The sequence below is a fragment of the Ostrinia nubilalis genome, chromosome 12, assembly GCF_963855985.1.
Source record: "Ostrinia nubilalis chromosome 12, ilOstNubi1.1, whole genome shotgun sequence".
NCBI classification, from domain to species: domain Eukaryota; kingdom Metazoa; phylum Arthropoda; class Insecta; order Lepidoptera; family Crambidae; genus Ostrinia; species Ostrinia nubilalis.
In genome coordinates, this window is record NC_087099.1 from 11,335,049 (window position 1) to 11,351,632 (window position 16,584).

The 16,584-nt window shown below is 38.2% G+C and overlaps 2 protein-coding genes across 2 annotated transcripts in view; both read left to right on the forward strand.

Moving 5' to 3' along the window:
* Positions 1–15,790, forward strand: part of LOC135076943 (homeotic protein proboscipedia) — a 69,937-nt gene extending 54,147 nt beyond the window's left edge. The window contains exons 3-4 of the mRNA XM_063971464.1: positions 13,317–13,459; positions 13,564–15,790. Of these exons, the coding sequence (XP_063827534.1) occupies positions 13,317–13,459; positions 13,564–14,961 (1,541 nt within the window). The 3' untranslated portion in view covers positions 14,962–15,790. The remainder of the gene's footprint in view (positions 1–13,316; positions 13,460–13,563) is intronic.
* LOC135076942 (testin) overlaps positions 1–16,584 on the forward strand; it is a 110,796-nt gene that overhangs the window by 48,505 nt on the left and 45,707 nt on the right. The window lies entirely within an intron of this gene.

The following is a 16,584-nucleotide window of genomic DNA, read 5'->3' on the forward strand; positions in this document are numbered from 1 at the left end:
TCTGCCTTCCATCTTTACTCACCTTATCAAAACGGTAGATTAGACATACAATATCATAGGTATTCAAGTGACGAATCAGACAAATTAAAAACTAATATTATTTAAAAGCGTTAAATAATTTCTTATTAATATTTTACCACGCCACTGTCCACGCCGCCCAAGCACTCCCACAGCCGCGTCAATCGCCACGTCCCCGAACTGGCACAAAAATAACTTTTTCAGATAAAACAACTCGTATCAAATATAGATCGCGTCATGACAAATGTCAAAGCTTTCAAATAACGCGGCGTTATTGTAGCAATGATGAAACAATTGCATCTAAAATTTTTACGTGGGAGTACAAACGGCACGTCGAATTTCATCATGTAGCTGTGATACTCGTAGATCCTTTTTTTTTCAACTGATGACTTGGCAACAATAGGTACAATAATTATACTAAACCTGAAATGAAATAATTTTTTACATAATATTTTTATGGTATAAATAGGTGTTATATTTGCATGTGAAGCATTGTATCTCGTTCGTTTCAGCCAATTGACGTCCACTGCTGGACAATGGCCGTAACCCATTCTCAATATTCTCTCATAAAAGTTTAAACAAAAGTTTTAAACATCTTGTTAAATATGCTACGAGCCTACGAGCTACGAAACGAGTCAGTGACTACGAAGTTCGTAGGGCCCGTAGTACTAGTAGAAGTCAAATACAGTACAATTCGTAAATAGGGCAGTTGTGAAACCAAATAACCCTTGACTATTAAGAAATAAAAATCAACTTTTTCATATTTATCTCATTTTGGAAATACCGCTAACACCACAGAGTTTCCGCGTTTCTGACACAAAGACAGAAGGTAAAAAAATAGAAACATCGTTGCATACCGCGCTTGTATGGACTTCCGTTGCGTCCACGGTCGGGTTGTTTCTTTTAACCGTGTGAATGGAGCTAATGAGCGGCGCGGGCGCACAACGGGCGCGTCATTCATCATGGCCGCCTGTCAGCGACATCTATTGACAGCTTCGGTGCCACTGGAAGCGGCAGTGATGGACAAGAGAACGTTTGGAAATGAATTTATAAAGACAAGTAAAAGGTGAAGCTAAATTTAACTTTTGTAATAAAATTGAGACTTTTAATTTCAACTCAAGAGAAAGCTAGAACTCGCTAGACTAAAGCTTAAGCAATAAATTCAAGTCTGCAAATAAATGATAAGGGTTTCTTACATAAGAAAATGTTTGAGCTTTAGAATCAAGTTTTGAGCGTCGTTTCAGAAAATGGACTGTGGGAGTCGCATCGTGTCAGCCGCCGTACTGCGAGATAGGCCGCGAAGAGGCCGCTTATATTTATAACCTCCGGCCGAGAGGTCCGAGAGGACCTAAAAGTAAGAATCTTCATAGTAAACCTTGATTAGCATAAACACATTTTTGTAGTTTACTTTAAAAATACAGTTTACAGTATGTTGAAACAAGAAATAAACATGTGCCAAAAGAAGATAATGTCCTTTTGTGAATTGTAACCTCAAGATTTACCACAACTCATGAAAGGTATGGTGATACGTCAAGTTTTGGAGAAACGAGGACAGCCACTCCGTGATTATGATAAATTTGACCTACCCACTTCGCGATTTAATAAAAACTACCGTCTTTAGCAACAGCTACTATTCTGGCCGTCCACAATTGTGATAAGAATGTTAAAGAAAAATAAACCATTAAAATATCATCAGTCATCGGCGACCCCCGCGGTGGGTCAGCCGCGGTCAAGGAAAAAACCTTACAATATGAGCCGAATTCAAATGAAGAATGATTCATTTTGAAAATGGAATGACAGATTGAATGGAAGCTGAGACGGAGGCACAATGGCGGCGGCTACCGGCCACCGGACACGTGCTCCCACGCAGCGAAGAACGATATGATAGCGCATGAGAAAAAACTACGCCTTTGCGCCTAATCCTCCCGGAATGACTATGCCGTTGATTTTTTACTGAACTTAAATTAATTATCATGCCGACTCTAGGTACCTTCAAATACAGTCAGGTGAAAACTAAAAGGAAAAAGTCCACTATCCTATAAAAGTTTGAATAAAACAATAGACTACATTATAAAAGTAAAGGTGCCATATATCAAACTGCTACAAGTATTGTTGATCCTAACCCTCCTCACGGTTAGATAAATAAAAGATATGAGGCATAAAACAGACAGGTGGGGGATCCAAGCAGACTAGCGACAACCAAATGCCAAATAAAATGTGTTCGACATTCAGACTTGTGACCTTATCTCTTAAAAATTGCAATTAAACTGGTACCCTCGGTCGTACCCGAGTCCCGAAAGAAGGAGCAATGAAATTAAAAATATGTCTTAAGGGCAATTAGCTTTAACTTTTACAGTAAGTGCCCTATCTACGGCTCCCCCGCACTTTTCAATTGTGGGGAAAGCTGCCCACTTTAGGTCGGAGTGAATTTTATGAACTCGCAAAGAGTTTTGACTTTTGAACGAGTTAACTTACCGATGATAAACCTGCTTTAAATAATTACGTATTAAATTAAGATTCGTCATTTTTAATGGATTTAATCGGCTTGAAGAAGAAAATAAGACTCAAATAAAAAGCATTTTGAAATCATTGTGAGTTAGGTGTACATAAACCTAGATATCTTAGGTATTATTACATTTTGTAGCAAAAACGCTTTATAAAACCATTAAAAGATTACATTTACAGCAAATTAATTAATTACAAGCCTTGAAAAAGTTTCACGAAAACAAAAGACGGCGGGTCTTCAGCGAAACTAGGTAAAAATTAAGAGAGCAACTCGGGGCCGCTTTGACGAAGTGTTTAACAATAAATTTCCATTTAAAAAGCCGCAAGCGGGGCGCGGGCCCCGGGGCCAGGAGGGGGGCAGCTTCCGCCGCTTTTTTCCTTCATTTCCTTGAGGCCGCGTGGCGGGGAAGACGCAGCGCCCGCCCCACCGTATGAATTAAAACGTTCGTTTGTTTTTTAGCAGACATACGCTGAATTGAGTTCCGCTTTTAGTTTTAATGTGAAAAGACCGATGACTTGTAATAATATAACTGTATTTATCATTATTATCGAGCGGAAGCTGCTGGTAAATATTTTCTGTTTATGAGGAAACTTATTTTTCTTCTTTACTGATTAAGAAAAGAAAAACATATTTTAAAATCTTAACAGAATAATAAATAATCTGTACATAATGAGAGTAATGCTTATTACCGGAAAAGGCTCTATTAACAAATAAGTTTATAGTATATCTTCTATTTGAATTCTTTGCCATGAAAAGCACATAAATAAAACCAAAAAATATGATAACTACTTGTAAGTTATATCTGCCCGAGTGATCTCGTGAGGGCGTGCTTCTCACTGCTTATTTCCTATCTTTATACGAAACAAGTTCACCGCGAATATCGGCTGGATAATAATTAAAAGAAGCGATAATGTCCCGTGGTGAAAAACGACCGCACCATCCTTTTATTTGATAAATAAAATTTATTCCTGCGCCGCTTCCTTGACTTTTGTGGCTTGCGACTTTCTATAAGCGGTGGATTTGTTTTAGTATTTTTCTGTGTTGGTTCTTCTAGTCGTTGGGTATCCAAACTTTTAATTGTTAATAAATAAAGTTCTATTACCTTTGCTATAAAATAATTCTGACTTCTGAAGGTCTGAGTTACGAAGGTATGATGTAGTTACGAAATTCTTCAAGAAACATAAGATACCTAATGTACATTAAAATTTCAGAAGAAGATACCACAACTGCCAGACTGATTTTATGTTTGGCACGGGATAGTAAACATAGCATTAGAGACAACATTCAAAGATAAAGACCATTTCCTTGAGAAAAGTTGTTTAATAATTATATTAGACCTTATGTACAACATGGAATACAATAAAGATATTGACTATTGACTATTAAATTAATACTTTGATTTACGTTAGCGTGAGCTTGCTCTACAGTAATTATATTATGCACACGTCACGTTCTCTAGCTAAACTTAATCTCAAACATTTCAACGCGACGCCAGTTTTTGCGACCCTCCTCCTCCGTTATCTGAAGTACTGATTTGCATCCCACCTGTCTATAACCTGACGATGGATCTCGTTAACAAGTCCCTCCGAAGACCCCTCTACCTTCAACTAGGGTTACCATGTAGTAAATTATAGTTAAGTAGGTAAGTCTTAAGAAAATCTGACATTTGAGAAAATCCGGACAATGACCCAAAAAATTATGTTTTAAAATAATATTTTTATAATAAGCTATTCAATATGACGTATCTTCTAATAATTAATACAACGTAGGTAAAATATAAATATTAAAACTTATCAATAGAGATCTTCAGAGGGTAGCCGTACCTACTAGCCGTAGCCGTAGTCGTAGTATACGATACATAGCTTAAAAGCTAAGAGGTAATAAATGAGTACCTGTTTATCACATACCTACATTACAATGTACTGGTCAAAATCATATCCGTTGTCTAATAAAAATCAAATTACTCGTAAGTCGTAATTTTTTTTAAAGTAACTTTCCTAAGGTCTCCTTTCTCAAAAAGATGTAGCTTAAACTTTAAAAAATCTGGTAGAATGGTTACCCTACCCTCAACTATTAACCCTCCTCGCGGGCTCCGATCGGGCCGTTTTACTGCGCACTAAATATTCTCCCGGCGACAATTGCGATTATGAAAAGTGCACCGTTATTTATATCCGAGGCCGTTTATTTTTTGTCGCCCCTTTCAAGGGCAATTAAATACCCAGTCTTAAGCGCTTTGCATATTCCGAGGACGCCGCTAATAAAGATAGTAAAGGTCGCGGAGCCATAAAGTGCCGTGGAAATATGGGCGGTTTAAATTGTGCCTAGTACGGTTAGGTGCATTTTTCAGGAGAAAGAATTATTGTCGTCATCATATCATCACTTTAGTCAACAGAAGTTACTGTCGAAGGTGCTCATCTCCGAGCACGATTTCCAACTTTTTTCAGCCACTGGCAGCTTTCTTCTTTAGAAGGAGAAGAGATTATAGAAAGCAAAATTTGATGTGCCTTTGTTATTCTTAATGATCGCTTGATAGTCTTAGCACTACGAAACAAATTAAATAAAGTGAAATAAAGCACTTGAGTAGGTATATTTTATAAATTGCTGTTATTGAAATTGAAATTGAAAAAAAATATTATCAGACCGGGGTCCATAATCGTGTTAGTAACAATTGTTATGAAACATTTATATAAATTAAACTTTAAATCTAATAATAAAACTGAGGTTAAATAGTTCGTACATATTTACACTTTTTACACTACCAACTTCATAGGTGCCACACAATTCCAAACACCCTAATGATGAAGCAATTACTATAATCGTCCGATTCCATTCGAATCCAATTTTCAACTGAATCTATCAACGTAATGGTAAACTTTGGAATGAACTAACAAAATATTGATTTCGTGGAAACATAACGTCGCAAAACGATTAGGAAAACGGAACTTTTTAATGCGGGATTAATGAAATTTCGTTGACGAAATCGAACGGGGGCCCCCGGGAGCGGCTGTCAAAGTGCCGCAACTCGCGTCGGGACGCGCGACAAGTTTTAATAACTTGTATCAGCCAAATGGATTTGGGGACGACTACGGAGACGGTACGCAACTTCGCCATTAATTAAATACAGACGGTTACACGTATACTCGACCCTTGATTTTGATGCGGTAATGTAAATAAAACTGCAAGTGAGCTGTTCCGTATGTTAGAATAATATTAACGAATATGCATGCATGCAGACTATCTACCTCTCTACTCAATTTTCTTTCATATTTGTGGAAAACTAAACTAAATTTTAGGAAAAACAGTTCGTCTCCTTTACCATTAATCAACTCGAACCATCTGACAATACCCACATCTGACTTTATCGAAACCGTGAAAAAAAACACGCTGAAATTCGCAACATTATTTTCGACATGTTAAACCGTCAAGGAAGATCCGATGCATAATGGGAACATCAGGCCTTCATCAAGCCCCGATAAGGCGATCTCAAGTCACTTCCTGATACGCCACCCCCGCTGTATCTCCGCTCCGAAACGAAATTGAACCGTCTTAGATCTGTCTGCCGGTAATCCGCGCTTATAATTGATGCGACAATGTCAAACAGACCCCTGATACAGCTAATCGGAAAAATACAAATCCGCCGCAACATGATCGATGGCTCACTACTGAACACTCCACTGCAAATTGATAAACAACGCGCTGTGATTTGTTTTGACAGTACGAAAATTAAACTCTTGAATAAGACTTTTTGTTATTAATTTAATTTTGAATTCGAAACAATTCCACGTGTAATCGCATGTTGGGGCGCTCTACAAGCTATTGGGTATAGCTTGTAGAGCGCCCCAAACGACATTGTTACCCGCAAAAAATTGCGGAAAAATTTACTCTTTTTCGTCGTTGAAATATTGAATTTTTACATTTATGCCTTTCACACCTCATAACGTAATATTTTTCAGGGAAAACTCTCACCCTTCGGTAACTTTTCCGTTGCAGCAACATTCAAAATAAATGTTTGGTGCTTTATCAAGCCGCAGTCATGTGCCACGTGCCGCTCCGCACTAGGTTTATTGTAAAAGTTATCCTCGCTGGGAATGTTGCTCGTAATGTTATCTGAGTAGACATTTCATACATGTGGTTCGCGACTTTCGTGAGTGAATCTGAGATGAGTTCCGATTTTAGACGAAACACTGTCTTGATATCTCTCTCAGATATTACCCTGCTTAGGATTTACTGGTATTTTCTTGTTTTGTCGGTAAATGGAGTTGGCGGTTGACGGTTAACAAACGCCCTCGGATGCCATATGCCTCTCCGGTCGGTAATGCGACCGCGGCATTTAGTCGGGGGGCATCGAACGTTCTCTAATGGCATCCGACCGCCAACTGGCCACCACATTAATCCTTTACAGGCTCTTGATTAATTATTTAAAGTTGCCCCAAGGGCTCGTACGTATCCTCCGCAAATTGTTTACCACTTGTGTTGTCGACGAATTAGTTGTATTACGAAGGCTTTACATTGTGCTCAGTGTTGTAGGATTGATTTTCTCTGGGAAACTTTGGGTTTCGTGATCCGTAAAGGTCAAAGCGAAACCATGAGAAACCAACCAACCCTAGGGAATCTAGAGACAAGACACGGATAATGCTGACCTAAATAAGACCAACGTTTCGCTCTGTTCCTCTTTCCCCACATCTATAACACCATTTGCCACCAAGTAGATATCAGAAACACAGTAACAAGCAAAGCTAAACGGTTAATAGAATCCTGGCTTTTAGATTTGGACTATGATCAAACAGAAGAAATCATAAACGCGTCATACTAACTAATAATCTAACACACATTATTCATACACACACACACACACACATACACACACATACACGTTCGTTCGTTATTCTTACTACCATGTTGTATTTTATAATTACAATTAAATAATAATACAATTTCTATCCTATTGTTAGTAGATTTTCTGAAACCAAAGTTATGTTATGTTATTATTACTATTTTAACTTGATTTATATAAACTATATATTTAACACATTAAAAGCCTATAACTAGTTTTAACACGTCCGTCCTGATGTCAATACAATTGGCCGCTGCGATAGAAGCTTTCTAGCTTAGTGCAGAGACCGCCAGAATAAATTGTACATGTGACATCTTTGAGAAATAAATACTTTTTTACTTACCTACTTTACTTACTTATTTTATTTTGCTAATTATGTGTGCCTTGTGTTACTTATAAATTATATGTATTTCATAAAATAATATGTGCTGTTCTTAAACGAAGGTAGGTACTTATTTGATGATATCAATCAAAACTCAACGAACTTACAATGTAAATTAAAATTATGGGAACACCAAAAAACGTTGGCTATTAAACCGACAGCATCTCAATTGAATAAAACAAATGGGGGCTGTGATATCATCAAATTATGTGCGGACAAGGTGACTCTCGACTGGAGCTGCAAGTGACCCTAATCCGCAGTAAATCTTGGGTCCGAGGGTAGAGCGGACATAACTCGGCAATCATTTGTTACCTACATCATGTTTAGATGTTAACAGGGGATTTAAACTTCAGATTGTTTATGACGCTGTTTCTTTATTGGAGGTCGTTTAGGTAGAACGATTCACGCATGTTTTCTTGAATGTTTTTTCTGCATTCGTTGTTGGGCAAGCTTTATTTTTCTAATAATCTAATTATTGTTACTGTCATTTAAACAAAGAACAATAAATTCTTGATTTGCATTTAAGGTGCTTTTAAACTAAACATTTTCATTAACATATTAAAAAGAAACTAAGCTGTGCTTAAAAGCTCATCAATGTTTGCTTTTTTACCCGCTTTTTTGGGTTAGTCCCAACGGCCCCGGTGGATCTGCCCCGTCAACGGGGCGGATGGGAAAAAGTGTTTCAACGACCCCGGTAGTCATAGTCTTAGCGTTCAACGGGGTGGATGGAACACATCAAGTGTCAACCACCCCGGTATATCGTTTAACGGGGCGGATGGATCAAATCAAGTTTCAACCACCCCGGTATTTCACAAAATGTGAAAGATGACACAGATCTAAAAGGTTCCACCTCGGTATTGCATACCGAAAATAAAACCTGTTAATAAAATAAAAAAATAATATGTAAATAATAATCAGTTTTATTTAACAGTCACTGTTTAAAAAATCTTCAGCATAAAAGTAAGTTTAACTGTCACAAAATATTATGGTCATAAACATAAAGATTACTTTTAGAATCACAGATGCACAATTGCATTAATCAGTCAATATTAATAGCACTCTAATAGTCTAATGTGATAAAAAGTAACTCTAAAACTCCTAGTCAACTCACTCTAATAATAACAAGGAAATCTAAAATTGTTACAAAATATGATTATTATTTAAGAATCACAGATACGTAGTTAAATTAATCAGTCGTTGATTAACAATAGTACTTATACTACTACTTAAATAAATCATTAATAAGACTCCTGTAAACGATTACACTGCTGAGATGCTGACAGATTTTCTACTTGTTTTGAAATCACTTCATAGTAGGAGGCGTCGCTGAGCAGTGTGTTTAACAACTCTATGATATTCGGTTGCTTTTTTTAATTGTTTTATTAAGCTTTTTGTGCCATGCCTCAAGCATATAAGTATTCCGGTGTCTCTCTCCGAATACGCACCAGATTGGAATAAACTCGTCTCGTAACCACTGACTGAGCATATATTTGCGGAAAAGCTACAGCAACCGAATATCATAGAGTTGTTAAACACACTGCTCAGCGACGCCTCCTATTATGAAGTGATTTCAAAACATGTAGAAATCTGTCAGCATCTCAGCAGTGTAATGGTTTACAGGAGTCTTTATTTACTTTGGCACGACTTTATCTATATATATGTTACGGCTAAAGATAGGTGTGAACATAAACTTAAGATTAGCCGGCTAAACTTAAGTGTAACCGCAGACCCCTGGCTAAAAATGTAGAAGGAAATGGAAAAGGAAACAATGTAATAATGTTTACTATTTTGGCACGAAAACTTAATTAAGAAATAATCACTTTCATTACACATACTTTTATGTACCTATGTAGGTATTCAAAATTACAATTATTACAATAACAAAATATTAATTACTTAAAACAATATCTACCTAATCATTAAAATAAAATAATAAGGAACCATTTGGTCATTACAGAATCTTCTGTAGGTATTTAAAATTACAAAATAAAACTGCGCGCGCGTTGTCTCCCCACCGCCCCCTCAAGCCCTCCGCCGGCCTGGCGCGCCCATCGAATACATTTTTAGCCGTTTCGTTTTGGCTAATGTGCACATTAGCCGGCTAAAGATGGAATATCACGACGCAAACTAACATGTTATCGAACTTTAGCTGCTTCTCGAAGATAAACTTAAGTTTAGCCGGCTAATCTTAAGTTTATGTTCACAACTATCTTTAGCCGTAACATATATAAAAGAAAGTCGTGTTAGTTGCTCCACTTATAACTCAAGAACGGCTGAACCGATTTAGCTGAAAATTGTCAGGGAGGTAGTTTAGAGCCAGGAGAAGGACATAGGATACTTTTTATCCCGTTCGAAATAAAAAAAGTCTGCTTATTTATTGCCATTAAGGCGGAACAAAGTTCGCCGGGTCAGCTAGTTATAGAAAAAACAAAGGAATTTTTGAATGACCAAATGACAGTAAGACATTTTCTAAAAAGTTTACGATAGTTATTAATTGATTAACCAATGAATACCGATGAAAGTACGAATATTAGATTATAGAAGTAATAATCATATTTTTTTACAATTATATTTTGTGTCAATTTTACAAATTATTCTTTTGTTGTTAATGATTTATTTAATAAGATAACAGTTTAAGCACTAGTGTTAATCAACAACTGGTTAATGTAAGTAACTACGTCTCTGTGATTCTAAAGTAATAATTATTATATTCTGTAATAATTTGAGATTTTTTTTGTTGTTATTATTTGTTAGTAATAGTAGTTTAAGAGTTACTTTTAATTACATTAAAGTGTTTATTGACTGATTAATGTTATTGCGCGTCTGTGATTCTAAAACTAATAATCTTAATTTGTTACCGTAATATTTTATGTCAGTTTTAGAATACTTTTTTTCGTTATTAATGATTTATTTAAGTAGTAGTTTAAGTACTATATTATTGTTAATCAACACCTGTTAATGTAACTACGTATCTGTGATTCTTAAATAATAATTATATTTTGTAAAAATTTTAGATTTCCTTGTTATTATTTGTTAGTGAGGAGTTTTAGAGTTACTTTTTATCACATTAGACTATTAGATTGCTATTAATATTGACTGATTAATGCAATTACGCATCTGTGATTCTAAAAGTAATCTTTAAGTTTACGACCATAATACTTTGTGACAGTTAAACTTACTTTTATTGTTAATCAACAACTGATTAATGTCACTAACTACGTATCTATAATTCTTAAATAATAATAATATTTTGTAACAATTTTAGAGTTAGGTACTTTTTATTACATTAGACTAATAGAGTGCTATTAATATTGACTGATTAATGCAATTACTCATCTGTGATTCTAAAAGTAATCTTTAAGTTTATGACCATAATATTTTATGACAATTAAACTTACTTTTATGCTGAAGATTTTTTAAACAGTGACTGTTAAATAAAACTGATTATTATTTAATTTTTTTATTTTATTTCATTAACAGGTTTTATTTTCGGTATGCAATACCGAGGTGGAACCTTTTAAATCTGAGTCATCCTTCACGTTTAGTGAAATACCGGGGTGGTTGAAACTTGATTTGATCCATCCGCCCCGTTAAACGATATACCGGGGTGGTTGACACTTGATGTGTTCCATCCACCCCGTTAAACGCTCAGACTATGACGACCGGGGTCGTTGAAACACTTTTTCCCATCCCACCCCGTTGACGGGGCAGATCCACCGGGGCCGTTGGGACTAACCCGCTTTTTTCACAAGTAGCTAAAATACAATAAACTCAACTGTGATTCTGTAATTTTAAGCATGATTTTAACGCATAAGTATATTCCATATTTCATTCATTTCAATCAATAATCACCAATTAAGCAAACTGCAAACGGTGACCTAAAATTAGACCTGTGACTTCATTAGTGAAGTCACAGGTCTAATTTTTTTAAATGTAGCAGTCAAAGCTATTTTCCACATCCCTATTTCAACACCTATACCTACTTCATATTCTACTCCAAACAGTAGGTAGGTTACAACAACGCACAGCGTGCTCAGTGACGCGAACATTCGCGATAATGTGCACATTATACAGAGCTCTCCAGCGCGCATAATCGCGGCGAATTTGCGGCAAAAACTTACCGCCGACTTGCATCTTTGGGATATCCAAGTACAGGCAGTAACAGAAGTCATTCATAAACCAGAAATTAATTGTTGTTACACTATTAGAATAGCAATTTCTTTCTTTCCAATTATCTAAACTGGAAAGTCCTCACTGTCTCTACATAAAAGTAGTAGCCTAAATTTTTTTTAATATGTAAGCTGAATATAATAATTCTGCGAATAGTTCACCACAATAGTCCAGGGGAAGACGGGATTTGAACTACTGACCCTCGAATCAGTAGTCTGACACTGACTACGTTATGGGGTATTGTTTGTGACTATTTGTCGCCCCATTTTTAATTTCTATTCATAAGTGTCCAAATATGAATGAAACTCTCCGTGTGGTAAATACAACAGTCTGGTACAAAATAATATTTGGTTAACATTTGTGTAAGGCAGCGTACAACCGGACAACTTACAGTTTGGCTGACCAAAGGCTATCGAATTCAGGGTTCAGTAAACTTATAATTTAGTTACATTGCTAATACTTGTATGCCTATAAAACATAACGTTATCGCGATAATATTTTATTGTTTGCCTAGCAGTAACAACTCTACTAAATCATGCTTGAATGTTAGTATGAAATTCTGCGTCTCATATTCAAGTTTCCATTTTTTATAATAGAAGCACGTCAACCTGTAGGTAAAGTGCATCTTTTGGAACTAAATTGTAGAGTCTGGCGACTGTACATAGCTTGTAGTGGGTCAATAGTAGAATGGGCACAGAAGGCAGGCCGACGCAGTCACGCGGAACTGAGGGCTCGCGCGGTTTGATTGACAGCTGCTCTTGTCCAATCGTAGAGAGCCGACGGGCCACGTCAATCAAGCGCCACCACTGCCAACCCCACCACAACACCATTTTTAACACCACCTTTATTCCATTACAATAGGGGTCACGAAAAACGCGCAAGTGTCATTGCGAATGCACACCGAAGCCGAATCATCACGCAAACGCGATCGCCCCATTATTCGCCGCCCTTTTGTAATTTGAATTTCGAATTCCAATTCGTATTTTGTGGTAAAATAAAAAGAACAACGTTTCTACACAATGGCGTCAAGGGCGGTGCTCTGACATGCGATCAAGTTATTACATTAAAGGAAAGCTCACCCGCGGACCGCCTCGGCCCTGTTATTGAAAGCTTCCAGGAATAGTTAGCGGTCTATAAAATTAAAAGTAAAGTTATACACATACATATAGCCTTTTTAATTATGTATTGGTTGTAAGAAAGGTTTGAAAACATTTTATAATGATAATGCAATATTGTCAAATCTCGCGGTAGTTAGGTTAGGTACGAGTACCTACTCATTACCTATTCTATTCCATCATAACTTTATTATTCAAACTAAGCTCATCCGTACCTACTTTCACTATTTCTTGACTCTACCATTAGGTAATCTGTGTACGAAATTAACTAATTATTTCTACTTGTTACAGAAAATGGCCTGCCTAGAAGACTCCGGACCGCCTACACAAATACCCAATTGTTAGAATTGGAGAAGGAATTCCATTTCAACAAGTACCTGTGCCGACCCCGAAGAATAGAAATAGCAGCGTCCCTTGACCTTACTGAAAGACAGGTACGGATTTTTCGATTAGTTTGCTTTCGCAATTGTTCAATTAGGTTACTGAAACAAATATAGACTAAAGCCATCTTGCTGATTGTCCTTTATCTTTTTTGCAGGTGAAGGTGTGGTTCCAAAACCGACGCATGAAGCACAAGAGGCAAACGCTGAGTAAGAGCGAAGACGGTGACGATAAGGACTCTACAACATCCGAAGGCGGAAAAAGTTCAAAAACAGGAATCGACAAGTTTTTAGACGACGATGGGCCCTTATCTGGTAAGAAGAGCTGTCAGGGCTGCGAACTGCCACCGGGGGCGCTCTGCTCGCCGGCTGAAGAGCTTCCCGAGCTCGCCTCGAGGACGAGGAACAACAACACCCCTAGCGCCACCAACAACAACAGCTTCGCCAGTGACGGAGCCTCTAGTGTAGCCTCTTCCTCATCTCTCGACAAACTAGCCGAAGATGACTCAAGGGATGCCCATCCACCTGCATCTGTCATCCCCGCAGCTCCTAGGAATTTGGCTAAGCGGATCAAACAAGAATCTAGAAAACGATCACCTTCTCTAGACGCCACATGCAAGGTGTCGCCATCGTCTTCAAAAGACGGCCTCGGTCCCATAGCAGGGTTACCGGATGGTGCGAAATTTTCTTCAGTAAGTCTGACTCCGTCTTCGACACCTGGGACGCCTTCCAGCATGCACCCGAGTCCTCTCGGTCACTATCCACGACCCTCACCTCCGAACGCTCCACCGGGAGCGCCTCACCCACAAGCTGTGCCGAACGCCATGCCCCCATATGTTATAAGAGGCAACGCACCCCCGGGTCAATTCGTACCCCACCCCGACTTCCGTGTCGATTCGAAGCAGTTCGTTGGAAAACTAGCTCAATACCCGCAGGGTAGTAGAAATTACGAGGGTTACGGCCCTGCCATACAGGGACCTGAGCAACACGCGTACGCACGGGGCCAGGCACACGCGAGACAGCAAGACGGGTCGCCTGCGAGGCCGGCTAACGGTCTAGGGTCAAGACAGACGTACCCTCATGAAATGTATCAAAACTACGGCTACCCGGCTTACAGTAAAGATCAAGTGGCGTACGGCCACCCCGGCTACGAGCAGGCGCAGGGTTACGGGGAGCACATGGGTTACCCGAACAGCCACTACGGTTACCACTACCACGACGGTCAACACGAACACGGACACAACTACTACGGGAGTGAGGGTCAGAAGAGTGCTCACGGGAATGATTACGCAAAGAATGCTTACTATGATGCGAGCGCTTATGGGTCACAGCAGGGGGCAGCGGCGGCAGGGTACGCGGCGGGAGCGGCGGCGGCCGGGGCGGCGGGCGAGGCCTACGGGGGCACAGGGGACTGCGGCGACGGCTACGGCTCCTTCCAGCAGTTCTACGAGGCCACGCACGCCACCCCCGCCGGTGACAACTCCAACTCCTCCTCGGATTTCCACTTCCTCAGCAACCTCGCCAACGACTTCGCCCCGGAGTACTACACCATTTGAGATAAGGACTTCGCCGAGCAGGCGAGTGATCTGTTCGCGTAACGCTTCTGCGCTCGCGCACGTTCGAAGTGTAGAGTTGAGGCGACACGGCTCGATTGAACTGTTTGTTTCCGCCAAAGGCAATGGAACGCAAACTGGGTATTCTCTTTGTATCGATATTAATTTAAAATGTTACAGTTAACTTACTTAGGGTATAATGTAATAAAATGTAAATATTATTATAGTTATTAATTTCAATTAAAATATTTTTACGAATACGTACACGACTTAAATTTAGGTGCTGATATCAGTCAATATTAGAAAGTAAATAGAAGATCCACAATCTTAAACTAGGACTACAAAAAGTTTCGAAATGTTATGAATTTAAATCTTGGGAGTGGTGATCCGTATTTGGTAACTTTATAACTTTAATCAATAACTATCACAATACAAATTGAGTCTATTTACAGTCTCGAAGCTATTTATTTGCCCTAAAAGAATAGCTTTCATTCCAGCTTAAATACTTTTAATGTACGTATTATTTATACTTAAAGCTGATATCATTGTAAATTTCTTATACCTACTAATATATTAAAATCTATCTTGTATCCAACAACTTTTCACGTGTTCATGGTAAGAAATAATTGAATAAAAAATCAATTTGATTTACAACACTTATATAGAAATTGTTTACAAAGTTAAGGAATAGTCGTTGCCTTATTTAGTTAATATTGTTTTGTGACTATAAGACATATTGTAGATACATAATAATATAGTTTATAATAAGTCATTATATTGTAGATATCAGCGCTATCATTTTGGCCTATTAAAAAAATAAATCATTTGGTGTCACAAATTCTTGTCTCCTACTCTTTTCCTCTACCTATACGAGTACATTAAATAATCGATTAAGTGCCGATTTTTCAATCGTCAGATAACTTTTAACTGAAGAATAAGTTTGGCACATTGTCAGTTATAAGATATCTGACTATTGAAAAATCAGCCCTAAGTAAAACACCTCTACGGTAAGTAAAACATACTTACCTAATTAATTATCATAACACGATTACACTTTTTTCGTAAGATCGATCGTTATCACGAAATCTCACGAAAAAATTGTAACGCCACCATACCGATGGCATAGATGCGCATTACTTAATTAGATGAATCCCGGGTTCGATTCCCTGGTCAGATTAACTACGAGTACCCAAGTAGGTATTAGATAGGTAGGTCTGTTTACTGGTTCAAAAAAGTAGTAAAAAGCCCGTAAGCCGTTAGTCAACAACGTTAGGTGTTTACCGACGCTCCACTGGTTTCTGCACGTACTATCGGCAACAGTGTTAACTGCCCATTGCAGGTCATGTCGTCTCGTTCTATCGCAAAGAATAATCATTTGATGAGATCGAGAGCAAAAACGGAAATGGTGAGTTAATACTGTGGCCGGTGTACATTGCGGGTCGGCCATTAATCAGCACTGCGCCGGCGTGAAAATCGAATACACTATTGACTAATAAAATAGATGATTAATCGGGAAAAAACATAACCCTCCTTCTAACGCAGTCGGGTAAAAAGCCGCTCGGCTTAGCGCACATGAACACTGGCCACTGAAGCCAAACAAGAACTAATGCCGGCCCGCTTATGTGT